Consider the following 20995-nt stretch of genomic DNA (forward strand, 5'->3'; position numbering starts at 1 on the left):
GTTGAAAAATTTTTCTATAAAAATAAAATTTTGCTAAAATTTTTTATAAAAATAAAATTTTGCTAAAATTTTCTTTAAAAATAAAATTTTGCTAAAATGTTCTATAAAAATAAACTTTTGACAAAATTTTCTATTAAAATAAAATTTTGACATACTTTTCTATAAAAATAAAAGTATGAGAAAATTTTCTATAGAAATAAAATTTTGCTAAAACTTTCTATAAAAATAAAATTTTGCCATTTGTTATAGAAATAAAGTTTTTTGTTTGGTAGTTTTTTTGGTAAAATTTGCTTCAAATTTTGGTTTGGTCGTTATCAAATGAGACAAAGACAAACAAAAAAAAAAAACAAAGATTCAATGATTTAATGAACGGAATACCCTTCCCTCTATATAATGCCAAATTTACGCCAACAACAATAAAGAGAATATTTTCCACTGGATGACAAGTAAATTGAAGTCCTTGCTGACGTCACTAAAAAGCTTTTGCCTAATACGACTGACAGTTGGGGAGGTATTTGTGTGCATGTTTGCAGGAAAAGTTTACATTCACCCTCGCATAGAGCCTCAGACACGCAAACACACGCACACATACACACAGGAATCCATGCACACATTCACCATTTTATTTTGAGCCCAAGCACACACAATATTTTGGACTAGGGTTAAACTAAGAAAAGAAAGACAAATGCGATTTCAGTTGCTCGACAACCGTGAACGTGTGTATAACGATTAAAATAGCGCTTATATCGTTGACTAACGGACAAACTAAAGAAAAAAAATCAATTCAAAACAAAACTCCAAGATAGACCAACAAAACTAGTGAAGATTTTACAAAACGTTAGTTTTCAAATTAAAATACTAATATTCCAAAAATTTTCATAACGAGTTTCTTATGAACAAAAACAAAAAAAAAACACTTATACTAAAGAAAAATAAAATTCTATAAATAATGGAAAATTCTGTGGAAAAATAAAGAAAGAAAAGCTCAAAGTGTTTTATTGTATATCTCAGGAGGTAACCTAATAAAATGAAATTTAGGTCACAATGCAATGCAAGCAGATTTTTTGTATTTTAAATAAACCTATATAAGAAATTTATAAGAAAAAAATATGAAATGAAACAAAATTGACGATGGTTACGAATAAACAAATTATTTTAAAAATTCAATATGAAATTTAAAATTCAAATTAAAATTTAATACTATGGTTGAAGATGGTATTAAATTTTAAATCGTCGGTCAGTGATATCAATGTTTGTTTTTCATCATATCAAGGAAACTATACTAAACAAATGAAAAAATGAAATAATCTTTCAGTGCTGTTAATTCAATAAAAAGGGAGAATAAATAACAAAAAACGAATTAAATAAAAAAATCAATATATTGGTTTTCTAATTATCCCCAGCTGCTATGTTCTGGATAAAAGCAAACAAAAGACAGTTAGGGTATTTATGCTAGATCTAGTATAGACCTTAGGTACACGAAGCTTATTGACAAAACCAAAGAACAGGGGTGGGAAATCGTAAAAAGAAATTATTATAGGTAAGGGAAACAAGTTGAGGAATTTAGAGTCGTAAGATTCATTCATTGATAGGTATAGGCCAACATTAAATGTCAGTTAATTTGCTATGCCTTTTATTGGTAATAATTCGGCTTGAGATTATATTTGTGCTATATCTTTTGCGTATACAACAAAATCTATTTGTCTGTATACACTACGCTTCGCTATTGGATATAAATGTTTCAATTCGAAACTACTATCGCCAGTATATTCTTCAGAGTATTTGGCACCGCACTGCATCCTTTGCCGACCATGGCAATTGTCATTATCATATCTAGAAGAGGGTGGCTATAGTCCCCTTTTTTATTTTATTTTTCAAAGGCAAAAATATTGAAAATAATATCACATTTTGGAATAAGTTCAGATTTGTTCGAATTGGCTACCATTGGCACGAATTATCGCGTTCCGCAAAAGCCATATTTTTTCCGCGGGACCTCATTCCATCTTCTCTAAAAAAATTCAAGAAAATCGGATGACTTTTCAACAAGTTGCACAAAGTGACCAATTTGTTTTGTCGATTAACAATGGAAGAAATATTTTTATATATTTTATTTGGATCCAAAAATTTCGACCTTCCCTTAAGAATTTTGGTATTCATTTCTAGTCAAAGATGCGGCTTTTTTTAAATACAGAGATTTTTATATATCGCTGTAAATTTACACTCATAAAAAGTGAACCCTCTATGCAGTGTTGCCGGGAAAAATGTTCGGTTTATCCAACAAGGACAAAAAAGGTCCCTATTTTCCCCTACATTCTCAAAAAATGTTCCCTACAATTTCCCAAACCCCCCCCCCAATATTTTTCGTTAAATTAAAAAAGAAAATACAAAACAAAAATCGTTCTATTTGCTTTATACATATGAAAATGCAATGTATATAACGTAAAAAGAAATTTGTTTTACCACCACGGTTTCTATAGAAATAAAATTTTGAGAACATTGTCTATAGAAATAAATTTTTGAAAAAAATTCTATAGAAATAAAATTTTGGCAAAATTTTCTTTAGAAATAAAATTTTGACCAAATTTTCTATAGAAATAAAATTTTGAAAAAAAAAAATCTATAGAAATAAAATTTTGGCAAAATTTTCTTTAGAAATAAAATTTTGACCAAATTTTCTATAGAAATAACATTTTGACCAAATTTTCTATAGAAATAAAATTTTGGCAAAATTTTCTTTAGAAATAAACTTTTGACCAAATTTTCTATAGAAATAAACTTTTGACCACATTTTCTATAGAAATAGAACTTTGACCAATTTTTCTATAGAAATACAATTTTGACCAAATTTTCTATAGAAATAAATTTTGACCAAATTTTCTATAGAAATAAAATTTTGGCAAAATTTTCTTTAGAAATAAACTTTTGACCAAATTTTCTATAGAAATAAACTTTTGACCAAATTTTCTATAGAAATAAAATTTTGGCAAAATTTTCTTTAGAAATAAAATTTTGACCAAATTTTCTATAGAAATAAAATTTTGAAAAAAAAAAATTCTATAGAAATAAAATTTTGGCAAAATTTTCTTTAGAAATAAAATTTTGACCAAATTTTCTATAGAAATAAAATTTTGACCAAATTTTCTATAGAAATAAAATTTTGGCAAAATTTTCTTTAGAAATAAACTTTTGACCAAATTTTCTATAGAAATAAACTTTTGACCAAATTTTCTATAGAAATAAAATTTTGACCAAATTTTCTATAGAAATAAAATTTTGACCAAATTTTCTATAGAAATAAAATTTTGGCAAAATTTTCTTTAGAAATAAACTTTTGACCAAATTTTCTATAGAAATAAACTTTTGATCAAATTTTCTATAGAAATAACACTTTGACCAATTTTTCTATAGAAATAAAATTTTGAAAAAAAAATTCTATAGAAATAAAATTTTGGCAAAATTTTCTTTAGAAATAAAATTTTGACCAAATTTTCTTTAGAAATAAACTTTTGACCAAATCTTCTATAGAAATAAACTTTTGACCAAATTTTCTATAGAAATTAAACTTTGACCAATTTTTCTATAGAAATAAAATTTTGACCAAATTTTCTATATACATATGAAAATGCAACGTATATAACGTAAAAATAAATTTGTTTTACCACCATGGTTTTTATAGAAATAAAATTTTGAGAAAATTTACTATAGAAATAAATTTTTGAAAAAAAATTCTATAGAAATAAAATTTTGGCAAAATTTTCTTTAGAAATGAAATTTTGACCAAATTTTCTATAGAAATAAAATTTTGAAAAAAAAATTCTATAGAAATAAAATTTTGGCAAAATTTTCTTTAGAAATAAAATTTTGACCAAATTTTCTATAGAAATAAAATTTTGACCAAATTTTCTATAGAAATAAAATTTTGGCAAAATTTTCTTTAGAAATAAACTTTTGACCAAATTTTCTATAGAAATAAACTTTTGACCACATTTTCTATAGAAATAAAACTTTGACCAATTTTTCTATAGAAATAAAATTTTGACCAAATTTTCTATATACATATGAAAATGCAACGTATATAACGTTAAAATACGTTTGTTTTAACATTTTGTAACATTTTGAGAAAATTTACTATAGAAATAAATTTTTGAAAAAAAATTCTATAGAAATAAAATTTTGGCAAAATTTTCTTTAGAATTGAAATTTTGACCAAATTTTCTATAGAAATAAAATTTTGAAAAAAAATTCTATAGAAATAATATTTTGGCAACATTTTCTTTAGAAATAAAATTTTGACTAAATTTTCTATAGAAATAAAATTTTGACCAAATTTTCTATAGAAATAAAAATTTGGCAAAATTTTCTTTAGAAATAAACTTTATACTAAATTTTCTATTGACCAATTTTTCTATAGAAATAAAACTTTGACCACTTTCTATAGAAATAAAATTTTGACCAAATTTTCTATAGAAATAAAATTGTGATCAAATTTTCTATAGAAATATTTGTTTGGTAGATTTTTGGTAAGATTTTCTTCAAATTTCAGTAGATTTTTTTTTGGCAGAGCCACCAAAAATATAAAAATGGCGAGATGCTAAATATTCGAAAAAAAAACCTTCCCCTACTTCTGGCAACACTGCCTATATGACAATTAAGCCAATTTAATTCTATTTGAGAAATGTTTTGAGAATGTTTTCTTGACTTTAGTAATTTTTTGCATACATTAGTGGCAGCCCCGTTTATTTTCAGGCTCACTTAGACTTTTCAGTGCATTGTGAGGTTAGGTTAATTTTTTGGTAAATTTTACCAACTCCATCTTGAACTTCGTATGGCTCAAAAAACATTTTTGCAATTTTGGAATCTAATTTTTTCCTGATCCTTATTAATCTACAAACTTTTCTTTAACAAGTGAAAAAAATCATAATTATGTTCAATAAATTTTATTGAATTTGTCGAAAAATATTTAAAAATATTCACGAAATTAATTGATTCAATTAATTTTTAATTGAAATGTCTTCAATCACACAAATTATAGTATCAATCACCAAAGTCAATTAAAAACTTAATTGTTGCAATTAAAAAATTAATTGATGTAATCAATTTTTGTGATGTATTTTTGTTTCAATTAAAAAATTTGTTGAACCAATTAAATTTTTAATTTAATATTTTTTACAATTCAATTAAAATTTTAATCGTAAAAATTTTGGTAATATTTTTTCTGTGTATTTTTGTGAAATCTGCGTTTGTAAATTTTCTAAAATTAACCTAACTTTTCTAAAATTAAGGATAAGGAATTAATAAAATTAAGGAACCAATTAAATTTTTAATTTAATATTTTTTACAATTCAATTAAAATTTTAATCGTAAAAATTTTGGTAATATTTTTTCTGTGTATTTTTGTGAAATCTGTGTTTGTAAATTTTCTAAAATTAACCTAACTTTTCTAAAATTAAGGATATTTTGTCCTCCTGGTGGGTTTACAGTATTTTGCGTGCAATATATACTTCAAAGTAAAAATTTTTCCTAATTTCAAAAAAAAAAATAAAAGCAAAGTTGCAAAATTCTCAAAATAATCCTAAATTAAACTGATAAAAACATTTACGTGATATTAAAAATTACGCAACCAAAATTTTAGGATGCGCAAGTTACAAAATATTAAGGAAAAATTTCCTTAAAATAATGACATTTTAATTAAAATAATGTTTATAATCTTTGCTTCAAAAAAAATTTTTTTTCATTCAATTCAGGACACAAATTTTGGCAATTTGCTTCCCTTTGAACTGAGGCAAAATTTCCTTAAAATAAAGAAACACGTTTTTGATTTAAAGAAATCGTTCATAAATTAACTGAAATTTTGAATCTTTAGATTTAAGATAAAAATGCTTCAAATATAGGCTATGACTTATTTTGAGGACTTAGCATCTTTAGTATAAAGTTTTTTTTTTTTTTTTGAAAAAATAAGGAATCGTTTTTTACTTTGAAGTATCCGTTATAATTTGGATTTTTAAACTAGCATTTGTTTGTACATGAATAGCTTTATTAATATACAGTGAAGAGAGTATGAACATTCGATAATTGAGGTTTGTATCTTAATTTTATAGATCCTAGATTTAAAGCGACATAGGTCGCTACAAAAAGTATTTATTGCAAAGAAGTCTTATCTTTGGCTCGGAATCAATACCAAAATACCTAGGGGAAGGTCAAAACCTTTGGATCCAAATACATTTTTTTTGAGCGTAGAAGATTGTTTTTTAAGGTCCAATCCAAAGATTCAATATGTCAGTTAATTTAAAAATTATTTCCTAATATCAAATATAGGGTTCTTCACTTTAAGGAAAAGTTTCCTCAGTTCAAAGGCATACGACTTTAATGGAGGAAGACCAATTTTAAAGAATCGTGTCCTAAATTGAATAAAAAAGGTTTAAACGAAAGATTAAAAACTTTCTTTGAATTAATTTTTTTTTATTTTAAAGAAAATTTGTTATTAGAATTGAGCCAACGAAAAAAAGTTCATAAAAACAATGAAAATTTTATCGTTATTGTTATGATTTTGCCGCTAAATAACGAAACATTTCATATTATTAAAGAACACTTTCATTATCCTAAAGAAAAATGTTGGTTAGGTCATTGCAGAAAATGTCGTTGACTCCATTTGAATGCAATTTTGTCTTGAGTGTATTTAAGAAGTATCTACACCCAAAGAAAACAATTTTGGACAAACCAAATATGCATTTCTTATAAAGTATTTTCGTTAAGACCAAATAAATCAATCCAACGATTATCTATATTTTTTTTGCTATTAAAGAAAAAAAATAGCGTAAAATTTCTTCCTCAAAAACGAAAACTATTCTTTCAGTGTATATATGAGCGATTAATTTCAATGCTATAATATATCAAACGTCTCACGTCAAAATGTCCAAGTTGGACAGGTTTCTTTGTACTCGGAGATCCATAATTGGATACGCTACTAAAGGTATTGCAAACTCCTCTTTCTATTGAGTGAAAGGCAAAAAACAAGAACGATTTATGAAGGCTATAGCGTAATTACAATAGTCATACAGACAGACAGACAGACAGACATGACTTGATTGGCTTAGAATTGTATCCGGATAACCAACACACTCCGTATGATACCCCAGCGATAGTGTTTCAATCGTAATGGAAAATTATGTTATTATATTCTCCCATCTATGATATGATGAAGGGTATAAGGAGCTTATTGAAAATTATTCATAAAAACAACAATCTTATCATATATCCTTTACAGTCTACAGTGAAAGAAGCAATAACAAAAAAAAAAAAAAACAGAACTAAATACTAAATATAAATTTCAATGCAAACAAAGTGAATATGAACATAAAATGCAAAAGAGTTTGGGTCAATCGAATTGCCAAAGCTATAAAAACAAATATCATTATACAAAAACTAACGTATCCTAGCAATTACGTGTCATTTAAATATTAAATAAAAAGAAACTATCAACAACAACAACAAAACAACGAGAGAAGTTTGCAAGTAAATGCAATTCGTATTGGATGTTTAACCTTTTAACATAACAGCTGTTTCTCAGTTTCTCTGGGAGATGGAAAAGAGCTTTCCTCTTTCATTTGGCCTTTGTGCTCTCTGGTTTTAATATGAAACCAAGGCGAGTAGATAAAGTATTCTATGTCGTAACGTAATGCAACGTATGCAGCGAATGCATTTGCATTGCATGTAAATGAAATAGATATAACAACAACAACAACAATAACATAAAACAAAAGAAACTATATGAGAAAAGGCATAGAGAAATAAAAGAGACACTGACTACGACAACAGGGTTTGCAAACAACAACAGCAACAACAACTGATTGTTGCTGTTGTAATAACAAAAATATATGAGAAAAGGCATAGAGCAACAAAAGAGACACTGACTACGACACGGGGTTTGCTAACAAAAACAACAACAACAACAAGTGTTACAATAATAACAACAAAATTCCAACTACCACTAACCTTATTGTTCATACATTGTCCTTCATTTTGTTTCAACCACTATGGAGGCTACACCAAAAGTACATCGTCATCGTCCACGACGTACTGAATCACGTCATAGGCGCACGGAACGCCAAACAACCAGCAGTACATCTGACAGTAAATCACCTGCTCGTTGCACAAATGACATTGTGAATATTGAAACTGGTGTTGCAGAACAGAGTTCTTCCTCGGATGCATTAATTGCCGCTGTGGCCACACGTCTTATGCAGGAACACGAACGACAAACATCCACAGAAACTATCGACACCGTGGCCAGTGGTAGTGGTGGTGGTGGGGCCGGTCACAGTTCCAGTCAAACTTCTCAACAAACAGTGGTCCTAGTCAACGGACATGCTCCCACGGAGCCTGTGACGAACGATAATGCACCGGGCGATTCCCGTAACCATACCAACGAACACAACGATCTCAATAAACCCACAAACGAAGCCGATGCCAGCGAACTGTGTACGGGTCCTCCGGATGGGCCTAGTAGTAGCCGAAATTCGTCTGGTGATGCCATGAGTTTACGTGAAACATTACAACAATTACCTCCCACCATAACAACGCATAGACATAGACGCACTCTATCGCCTCATTCGCCATCGCGTCGTGTCCTCGAAACGGCGGCAGATGCATCATTTCATCGTGGCATTTTAGGTTTCATGGATCGTGAATTGAAACAATCATCGCCCACACCATCGGCCTTGAGTGCGGGCAGTGGCGGTACGGGTCGTAAACACCAATCGCTATCGGATCCCACTGCTAGTCCAGCCCAAAGATCAGTGCGTTCTCGAAGTAGTCTGGAGAAAAGTCCACGACGAAAACGTAGCAAATCAGAATCACGACGCAGGCGTGAGCGTAAACTAATAGCTGCCGGAGAGATGGAGGTACGACAGGCAAATGAAACATTAATGCGATATTTGAAACAATGTTCCGAAATGAATGATGCTTCATTGTCGGGTGAATTGGAAATCGATCAAAGTTTGGAGGAGAGAAGAGTGCATCGAAAAACGAAATCGCAGCGAAATAAGCGGGGACACATTATAAGTGAGTATATGAGATTTTTTTTAACTTAATTAAAAGGAGGATTAAAGATTCCCATTGTCTTTTTATTTCTATAGAAAATTTTGTCAAAATTTTATTTCTATAGAAAATTTTGTCAAAATTTTATTTCTATAAAAAATTTTGTCAAAATTTTATTTCTATGGAAAATTTTGTCAAAATTTTATTTCTATAGAAAATTTTATCAAATTTTTATTTCTAAAAAAATTTTGTCAAAATTTTATTTCTATAGAAAATTTTGTCAAAATTATATTTTTGACAATTTTACAATTTTATTTATATAGAAAATTTTGTCAAAATTTTATTTCTATAGATAATTTTGTCAACATTTTATTTCTGTAGAAAATTTTGCAAAATTTTATTTCTGTAGAAAATTTTATCAAATTTTTATTTCTATAAAAAAATTTGTCAAAATTTTATTTCTATAGAAAATATTGTCAAAATTTTATTTTTGACAATTTTACAATTTTATTTATATAGAAAATTTTGTCAAAATTTTATTTTTGACAATTTTACAATTTTAATTATATAGAAAATTTTGTCAAAATTTTATTTCTATAGATAATTTTGTCATTTGTAATTTTTTCTGTGGAAAATTTTGCAAAATTTTATTTCTATAGAAAATTTTTGCAAAATGTTATTTCTATAGAAAATTTTTGCAAAATGTTATTTCTATAGAAAATTTTGTCAAAATTTTATTTCTGTAGAAAATTTTGCCAAAATGTTATTTCTATAGAAAATTTCGTCAAAATTTTATTTCTATAGAAATTTTTTTCAAAATATTATTTCTATAGATAATTTTGTCAAAATTTTATTTCTATAGAAAATTTTGTCAAAATTTTATTTCTATAGAAAATTTTTGTCAAAATTTTATTTCCATAGAAAATTTTATGAAAATTTTATTCTATATCAAATTTTATCAAAATTTTATTTCCATAGAAATTTTTTGTCATAATTTTATTTCCATAGGTTAGGTTAGGTTAGGTTATGTGGCAGCCCGATGTATCAGGCTCACTTAGACTATTCAGTCCATTGTGATACCACAGTGGTGAACTTCTCTCTTATCACTGAGTGCTGCCCGATTCCATGTTAAGCTCAATGACAAGGGACCTCCTTTTTATAGCCGAGTCCGAACGGCGTTACACATTGCAGTGAAACCACTTAGAGAAGCTTTGTAACCCTCAGAAATGTCACTAGCATGGTGGGTGCACCACGGTGGGAGCCACCCACCATAGAAAATTTTGTCAAAATTTTATTTCTATAGAATTTTTTTTTTCAAAATTCTATTTCTATAGAAAATTTTGTCCCTTTCATTAAACTAAATCTCATTTTCTCTGATTTAAGTTAATGCCATACCTTAGGACGGCATATAGGGAAGAAACACCCACATGAAAATTTCCCTAATGAAATGCATTACTTCCTGGTCCCCCTGGCATGGCTCATGTCAGTTTACTGTCGCCACGGGCATAGCTCATTTATTATGCATTTCATTCAAATTACATCTCTAGATTCCATCATCACGTACTTACTTCATGCTTACTCTACATCAGTATGACATGGCAACCGTCTTGAGCTTCTCAGTGATTTGCTTCCATTGGACTTCTTGATATTGGCTTAGGTGGTAAACCTCATTTTGCCTCCAAAAGTTTTTGCTTGCTCTTGACCTTTAACGTAACATGCCATATAGTTGTTAGTTTTGCTCTTATATGCTCGTTGCCATATAATATAAGGATATATTCTAAACTTGCTAATGTAAAATATATGATAAAAGTTTATTTGTTTATATCTATTTAAGATAAATCCAAATCAATTGGAGTACATCTTTAATTATTACTACAGAGAAAAAAAATCATGGTTTAAGAGATGGCCACATTATCCCTCTGAAATCTCAAAAACTCTTCTGTAATATTTTGTTTTCGAAAATACCATGAAATTTTAGAATCTGTATAGATTTGTTCGAATTGGCTACCTTGGGCACAAATTATGGTCATATAGACGGCCGATTAAGCCACGAATGTGGCTCTGCGGAATTTTGACCCATTCCTGGCGAAGCGTCGTCATGAGATTATCGACAGTTTGATATTTTTGGTGTCTACCTTACTCTCAAAAATGCCCCAGGAACAAAAGTCCAATGGATTGAGATCCGGAGATTTTGGTGGTCATTGATTTGTAGGAGGCGTTATGAACATGGGCCCCACGAATTAGCACCAAAATCTAAATGGAATAGAACCCCAAAATAATTATATGGAAAGCAACAACACCAAATTATGTTTTTAGAAAGTAACTTCATTTTACTTTTGGGCCCGGTTTTCATTTTGACAAAATGTGACAAAACAATTTCCGTTTTGTCACATTTTGTCAAAATGTTATCTTTATAGAAATTTTTGTCAAAATTTTATCTCTATAGAAAATTTTGTCAAAATTTTATTTCTATACAAAATTTTGTCAAAATTTTATTTCTATAGAAAATTTTGTCAACATTTTACCTCTATAGAAGTTTTTTTTGTCAAAATTTTATCTCTATAGAAATTTTTGTCCAAATTTTATCTCTATAGAAAATTTTGTCAAAATTTTATCTCTTTAGAAAATTATGTCAAAATTTTATCTCTATAGAAAATTTTGTCAAAATTTTATCTCTTTAGAAAATTTTGTCAAAATTTTACCTCTATAGAAGTTTTTTGTCAAAATTTTATCTCTATAGAAAATTTTGTCAAAATTTTATCTCTTTAGAAAATTATGTCAAAATTTTATCTCCATAGAAAATTTTGTCAAAATTTTATCTCTACCGAAAATTTTGTCAAAATGTTACCTCTATAGTTTTTTGTCAAAATTTTATCTCTATAGAAAATTTTGTCAAAATGTTATCTCTTTAGAAAATTATGTCAAAATTTTATCTCCATAGAAAATTTTGTCAAAATTTTATTTCTACCGAAAATTTTGTCAAAATTTTATCTCTACCGAAAATTTTGTCAAAATTTTATCTCTACCGAAAATTTTGTCAAAATTTTATCTCTACCGAAAATTTTGTCAAAATTTTATCTCTATAGAAAATTTTGTCAAAATTTTATTTTTAAAGGAAATTTGTAAAGTACCTCTTAGTTGGAGGGGAATGTTTTGCAAAATCTACCAAAACATCAAGAATCATACCAATCTACCAAATAGTAAAACATCTACCACTTTAGATAGAATTCTACCAACTGTTGCAACTGTTATTTATTCTTAAAAGTTTATATTTATTTCCATCAGTCAAGGTTCATTTTCATCAGTTAGTTTTCATTTCTGTTAAATCAAAAGTGAAAATCAGCCCTAATTTTACTTTGGGGTCGATTTTCATGCTGCAGTTCCTATTTTGTTGGGGCTTATTTTCATGTTTTTCCTAAAAACTTCATATTTTTTTCCATCATTCAGGTTTCGTTTTCTTCAGTTAGGATCCATTTCTTTTTAATCAAAACTGAAAATGAGCCCTAATTTTATTTTGGGGTCGAAATGGTCCCATTGTACTTTTCTGTTATTGGCTACAAAAAGAAATATGTCAAACGGTTTACAATTCAATTTTATATTAATTCATTTGGAATTAAATTAAGTGCGGTCGGACGGATCGATTCACAATCAGGCTACAGATGAGCGGTCACATGAAAATCTTTCAATCGACCCCCTAAAATGTCAAAATAAGTTATATACTGATAGGTAAACATATCGATGCTTTTTAAATGGTAATGCAACAACTTGTATTCATTTCATTCATTTTCCTATAATTTTATCCACTATAAATCCCTAGGATTCCGTGAGAATAAAAAATTACGAAAAATAGATTTCAATGGTATTTTCTTAGAAAATCCACAAATGAAACTCTCAGACATATTTATAGGAAAACAACAATAAAACCACTTACACAAAATTTCCAGGAATATGGAAATACACATACACCTACGTTTGTATATCTCAAGAAACAGAAATCTATTTTTAGAATTTAGGATAATGGTAATAAAAAAAACGAAAATATTTGGCCATTGAAAAGAAAGAGAGGAAAAGTAACAAAAGCTTTCTTATGAATTAAAGAGAAAAATATGGTACTCTCTCTTCATATCTCATCATAGGGCATAAGGATTTTTTTTGTTTTATATATTTCAACTTTCCCTTTAATTGTTATTGTCACTATTTTAAATTGCTAATCTCCATTAATTTCTCTTTTTTTAATTCTCAGGTAAATTCTATGCAGCCAGTGGCTTAACATCTCTTCTCAAAGAACTCTCCGATGATATTATACCAGCTGAAGGTGAAGAAATCTACAATCCATTCACACCGGTTGTCTCCCCCACAGATGATACGCCCGCGCATATTGATAAAATGTTCATGCAGACGTCATCAGGATATCGACCAGTTGAACATTGCTATTATAAGCATTCATTTATGCGTTCCGGTGGTATGAGTGGGCGCATAGGTTCCACCACTGGCAGTGGAGTAGATCCACTTCACGATGGTTGCCTTAGTCGTGGCAGTGGTGTGACTAGTGGTCCTGGAGGTGATGCTAATGGCATTGTGGGTGGTGGTGGAAATGCCGGCTTTACATTACGCACAAGTGGTAGTTATGGTGATACACGATGTTTGCTTGATGCTGATTATTATGGGTAAGTTGAGAAAACTACATATACACACACCCATACATAGCGAGAGTAAGAGAAAAATATTGGTTAAATAGTAAAGGTGAATATGGTGGGCCAAAGAGAGAGAGAGAAAGCGCTTGCATTTGAATGAAAGTGTATAAGTGAGTTTAGTGAGTTTATCTGAAATCTTCTTCTGCTTCTTCTTTAGTTCTCTCTTACCCTCTACATCACTTCACTTTTATATTTGTAGTTTGTTTGTCGCTAACATTGAGAGTCTTAGTGATATCGTTTTATTTCTATTCCCATGTATGGGTGGCGGTCGCGGCCTCTAACTGTTATATCAATTTAAATGTCATGACATTCACTAACATCAGCAACACTGTTTAGTAGATGATGAACTCATGTATATCGTATTATTATTATTGTTATTATATTCTCCAAGATGTTTCCAATAGCTATATGGTTTATCTGCTGTAGAGAATGAAATTATTGGCTTAAACATAGAGCTAACACAGGGTAGTTGGATTATACTTAAAATTATAAAGTATTAGAGGAAAAACAAGCAAAACATCTAAATTTTGGATGAAAATTCGACATAACGAAATCTTAGGTACCCTCAATAAAGGATCTTTCTACAAGAAATTTTAATATTAACTTATAGGTATAATAAAGAAAATAGGTAAAATTTTTCAGATTAGATTTAGATTTTTTACTGTTTGATAGAATTCTCGATACTTTGGTAGATTTTGCAAAATATTCGTCCCCAACTAATAGGAATTTCACAATAAAATTTTGACAAAATTTTATTTGGAAATAAAATTTTGACAAAATTTGCTATAGAAATAAAATTTTGACAAAATTTAATATAGAAATAAAATTTTGGCAAAATTTGCTATAGAAATAAAATGTTGGCTTAGTGGACCAATGCCAACGATAAATATTATTTTTGGTCATACGCTACTTTGGCCAGGGTATAGAGTATGGCCAAAAATAATGTTCATCATTAGCTACATTGTATATGCATCAAATAACCAAAAAATGACATTTACATACTTGAATGTTCATATCCAAATTTGGCTTGGATAATTGTCAAAATTCTATTTCTATAGAAAATTTTGTCAAAATTTTATTTCCATAGAATATTTTCACAAACTTTTATTTCTATAGAAAATTTTGTTAAAATGTTATTTCTATAGAAAATTTTCTCAAATTTCATTTCTATAGAAAAGTTTTTCAGTTTTTTTTTCTAAAGAACATTTTTGTTTAAATTTTATCTCTATAGAAAATTTTTTAAAATTTTATTTCTATCGAAAATTTTATCCAAATTTTATTTCTATAGAAAATGTTGTCAAAAATTTACAAAAATTTTATTTCTATAATCTTTTGAAAATTTGGTCAAAATATTATTTCTATAAAATTTTTTGTCAAAATTCTATCAAAATTTTTTTCTATAGAATATTTTATCCAAATGTTGACATAATTTTCTATAGAAATAGAAAATTATGCCAACATTTTATTTTTATAAAAAATTTTCTTAAAATTTTATTTCTATAAGATAATTTTGTCAAAATTCTATTTCTTTAGAAAATTTTGTCAAAATTTTATTTCAAAAATTTAATTATTTAGAAAATTCTGTCCAGATTTTATTTCTATAGAAAATTGTGTGAAAATTTTATTTGTATAAAAAATTTTCTCAAAATTTTAGTTCTTTGGAGAATTTTCTCGAAATTTTAATTTTATAGAAAATTTTGTCAAAATTTTATTTCTATAGAAAATTTTGTCCAATTTTTATTTCTATAGCAAATTTTATCCAAATTTTATTTCTATAGAAAATTTTGTCAAAATTTTCTCAAAATTTTATTTCTATAGAAAATTTTCTCAAAAATTTGCAAAATTTTATTTCTATAAGATAATTTTGTCAAAATTTTACTTCTGTAGACAATTTTGTCATAATTCTATTTCTATAGAAAATTTTGTCAAAATTCTATTTCTATAGAAAAGTTTGTCAAAATTTTATTTCAAAAATTTAATTCTTTAGAAAATTTTGTCCAATTTTTATTTCTATAGAAAATTTTGTCCAAATTTTATTTCTATAGAAATTTTGCCCAAATTTTATTTTATAGAAAATTGTGTTAAAATTTTGTACCTATAGAAAATTTTGTTAAAATTTTATTGTTATAGAAAATTTTCTCAAAATTTTATTTCTATAGAAAAATTTTTCAAAAGTTTATTTCTATAGAAAATTTTGTCAAAATTTTATTTCAAAAATTTAATTATTTAGAAAATTCTGTCCAAATTTTATTTCTATAGAAAATTGTGTGAAAATTTTATTTGTATAAAAATTTTTTTCAAAATTTTATTTCTTTAGAGAATTTTCTCGAAATTTTATTTTTATAGAAAAATTTGTCAAAATTTTATTTCTATAGAAAATTTTGTCCAATTTTTATTTCTATAACAAATTTTGTCCAAATTTTATTTCTATAGAAAATTGTGTCAAAATTTTATTTTTATACAAATTTTTCTCAAAATTTTATTTCTATAGAAAATTTTCTCAAAAATTTGCAAAATTTTATTTCTATGAGATAATTTTGTTAAAATTTTATTTCTGTAGACAATTTTGTCAAAATTGTATTTCTGTAGAAAATTTTGTCAAAATTCTATTTCTATAGAAAATTTTGTGAAAATTTTATTTCAAACATATAATTCTTTAGAAAGTTTTGTCCAATTTTTATTTCCATAGAAAATTTTGTCCAAATTTTATTTCTATAGAAAATTGTGTTAAAATTGTATATCTATAGAAAATTTTGTTAAAATTTTATATCTATAGAAAATTTGGTCCAAATTTTTTATCTATAGAAAATTTTGTCCAAATTTTATTTCTATAGAAAATTTTGTCCAAATTTTATTTTTATAGAAAAATTTGTCAAAATTTTATTTCTATAGAAAATTTTGTCAAGATTTTATTTCTATAGTAAATTTTATCCACATTTTATTTCTATAGAAAATTTTGTCAATATTTTATTTCTATAGAAAATTTTGTCAATATTTTAATTCTATAGAAAATTCCATTTATATAGAAAATTTAAGAGAGAAATCTAACACAATATCAAGAATCATGGTAAGGACCCCATTGAATCAGACAAGGTTTAAAAATGCCAGACATCAGACACAACAAAGGCGCGGAACACAGGATCATAGGACCAACAATCGGATGTATAGAGCACGTTTAAATTTATAACAATTAATGCTTCTTTCCTTGCTGATGCATATGTAATGTAATCCATGGTGGACCAGTGCGAGTGATGATTATTATTTTTGGCCAGGGTAGTGTATGATTAACAGAGATTAAGAAATTAATTTTTAGAGTTTTATTTCAAATAGATTTTCTTAATTCTATGTGAGTTTTACGCCATGATTCGCTCAGTGTAGAGGGGGATATTATAATTTTATTTAATTTTCTTTTTATTTTTAATTGTTTTGTAATTATTAACAGAATTTAAAATAAATCAAAATTATCCCTTCGAAAGAAATCTTCTGGTCCGTTGTGCGTTCATTAAGCTCATCATCAAACTTTTGCAAAACATATACCCACGAATCTCCTCATACAAAGTTAATGCTCAATTGACGTAAAGGACGTGAAAGAACTTTGAAGGACATCTTACAAAAGATATGGTATGAGAGAAGAAATATGGAAGAAGGCAATATTTGAAAAACGAAATATATCTTGGCAAAGCCTTAGCCGTAGAGGAATGCAAGAAAAAAGCAAAGGAAAAAAACAAATTGGAGTTATTTTTAGACTTACTTTTCGTTAACGGTTAGACATAATGGCCATAATGAACCAAAAAAAAAAAAAACAAAACAACAACACAAAATGTGGATATTAACTTAAGTCTATTTTTAGAAGGTTAATAAGGGCTGTGACTGGGTTAATGTAGAACTAGGTCTTATAGCCTTTCACTGGAAATTTATGTGCTTTTTATCCCTTTCCACCAGTAGCATGAATGTAGTAAAAGTCTGTCTACGCTCAAATATTGGTTTTCCATTATACAAAGCAAAAATATCAATGTGAGTGGGATGTTAATCACAACGATTTAACTTCAACTTTAATTTGTTTAGGAAAATTTTGATAAAGTTTTGCCAAATTTGAAAGTCTTATTTTCTTATTAAAAAAAATGTGAAAAAAATGTTTTATAAAAATTAAGTTCATAATTTTAATAAATTTGCAATTCGCACAAAATAGTTCCTAATTTTATAAAATGAGAAAATTTTACTTAAATTGCAGACTTTGTGATCTTGGCCCTCTTGAAAATATTGTCCATTTGATGGCTAATTTTTTTCATATTTCTCTCTTTTTCTAGCAATGAAATCACCAGCAATATACAATTGGCTTGTCTGACTCAACGAATTTGGTTACTACTGTCGAATATATGTCATGGCCTGCTAGCTGGTCTAGCATTGGCCCATCTTCTTTTCGTTCTAAGTACACATCCCATGGAATGGTCCAGAGTTTTAAGTCTTGCAGGCGAGACATCATCTCCATTGGCTTCGGATGGATTGGATATTACCACAGAGGCATCTGATATAGACAATGAAATACTAGGATCCACTATGACACCGCCCACATCGAGTTTAGTGAGAACGGAATATGCAACCTTTGCCAATTTCTATATTAATACATTTTATGTCCTGGCCGTGGTGTGTATGGTGTCGGTATTGGATCGGTAAGTAGGAAGTGAAATGGAATACCCATGAAAATAAAAAAAAAATCGAATAAAACTAAAAACAAACATCTAAGGTCATTTGTGGCCTAACCCAGTCCATTGATTTGACCTTAGCGTGTTCAACCATCATGTTTTCATCTATTATCTATTGTCGACACTTTTAATATGAAGGTTAGTTGTTTGCTATATTTCCACAATTTAATAACACATTGACCTCAAATTAAGCCAACACCTTCATGTTTACTTTTCAAAATAGGAAGAGACATCTACAAAAAAAAAAAAAAACAAAGCAAAAAAAGAAACCTTCCAAGGGACTTTGTTTATACTTTAATATGAAAGCTAACATTTTCACGTGATATGAATAAATAAATTATTAGAAAATTTTGTTTATTGAAAAAGAACACAAACAACACTACGAACGGAAATAGTTAGCTGAGAATAGAAACGAATATTGATCTAATTAGCTTTAGTTACAAATATTTTCGTTAAATGGCTATATTATTATAATTAACCTTAAGATGAACCAGGGGAATTGGTGGGTGTATAAAACAAATTATGAAAAAAATATTTATAATAAAAATAGGGTTAGCCACTAATTCCCAGCAAAAAAAAAGCTTCCAAAAGAGTTGTTTGGATCCCCAATCTGTGACCCGAAGTAGTGCAAACTTGGATCATCCCCAATGAATTTTACATGGGCTTGTCATAGGACAGAAGTACTCCCTTTTTGGATCCTTTGCATTGCTTTAGAAGTTGTGCCCTGGAAGTTAATTTGAATGAAGAAATTTAAAAAGCGAAAAAAAAAACCAATTTTTTTTCAACCAATTTCACTTTGTTTCATCCATATGTTTTATTACACAATTATTTTCCTATTATCTAATTTTTACAATTTCAAAAATTTTTCCCTCCGACCTGGGGTTGAACGCCTTACCACACTCAGCCACAAACGCCATTGAACATAAAGCGTCGAAAGGTCAATTCAAATGTTTGTGATATGATCATAATACGATACCAAGGAATAACATTCTAATTGCTTCCCGAGATGTTCTTTATTAGTATGAATGAAAAAATAAGAGACGCAGGTTAAAATCTCACCAGCGGCAATTTTGTTTATCAAATATTTTTCAAAAAAAAAAATATTTATGTCAGCATCGTTTTTATTTTTTTATTTTCGGCATATATTTTCGTGTAAATATATTTTTTCCATTAAAAATCAACAAAATAATTATAAATTATCGCAATTTGCAAAACCTTCTCAAAAGAACTTCCATGGAAGCGAAAAAGTCAAACGGCATAGGTTCAAATCCCAGAGGGGATGAAATTAATTTTTTTTACTTATCTTTTTACTTTTTTATTAATTTTCTATTTTTTTTTAGTTTTTTATTAGTTTTTTTTTTAGTTTTCTATTTTTTTGTAAAATTTAATTGTCCAAAATATGCACTTAAAATACCCAGCAAAAAACTTTGGAAGTTCTTCCAAAGGCACAACTTTAAAAACACTTCCAGAAGATGCACTCCCAACGATGTTCTTTATTTTAACTACCCCAGGAAGTTCTTTTAATTCAATTTTTTATAACTTGGTTTTTTCATATTTTTAAAGGGTAATTTTAACTTTTTTTGTTTCAAATAGGTTAAAAACAGAGTAAGAATTCATAAAATTTGGATAAAATTTTCTATAGAAATAAAATTCTGACATAATATTCTATAGAAATAAAATTTTGATAAAATTTTTAATAGAAATAAAATTTTGTAATTTTTTTTGTTATAGAAATACAACTTTGACAAATTTTCTGTAGAAATAAAATTTTGACAAAATTTTCCACAAAAATAAAATTTTGACAAAATTTTATATAGAAAAATAAATTTGACACAATTTTCTATAGAAATGAAATTTTGACAAAAATTTCTATAAAAAAAAGAATTTTGACAAAATTTTCTATAGCAAATAAAATTACGACAAAATGCTCTATAGTAATAAAATTTTGACAAAATTTTCTATAGAAATAAAATTTTGATAAAATTTTGTATAGAAAAACAAAATTTGACACAATTTTCTATAGAAATGAAATTTTGACAAAATTTTCTATAGCAATAAAATATTATATATATATATATATATATATATATATATATATATATATATATATATATATATATATATATATATATATATATATATATATATATATATATATATATATATATATATATATATACATATATATATATATATACATATATATATATATATATATATATATATATATATATATATATATATATATATATATATATATATATATATATATATATATATATATATATATATATATATATATATATATATATATATATATATATATATATATATATATATATATATATATATATATATATATATATATTATATATATATATATATATATATATATATATATATATATATATATATATATATATATATATATATATATATATATATATATATATATATATATATATATATATATATATATATATATATATATATATATATATATATATATATATATATATATATATATATATATATATATATATATATATATATATATATATA

The 20995-nt window shown here is 26.8% G+C and overlaps 1 protein-coding gene across 1 annotated transcript in view; it reads left to right on the forward strand.

Moving 5' to 3' along the window:
- Positions 1–714: 714 nt before the first annotated feature.
- LOC142234614 (uncharacterized) overlaps positions 715–20995 on the forward strand; it is a gene marked incomplete in the record, with an annotated part of 23287 nt that continues 3006 nt past the window's right edge. Inside the window, 4 exon segments of the mRNA XM_075305770.1 lie at positions 715–1014; positions 7265–9060; positions 13280–13703; positions 18038–18400. Of these exon segments, the coding sequence (XP_075161885.1) occupies positions 8034–9060; positions 13280–13703; positions 18038–18400 (1814 nt within the window).

The sequence above is a fragment of the Haematobia irritans genome, chromosome 4, assembly GCF_050003625.1.
Source record: "Haematobia irritans isolate KBUSLIRL chromosome 4, ASM5000362v1, whole genome shotgun sequence".
NCBI lineage: Eukaryota > Metazoa > Arthropoda > Insecta > Diptera > Muscidae > Haematobia > Haematobia irritans.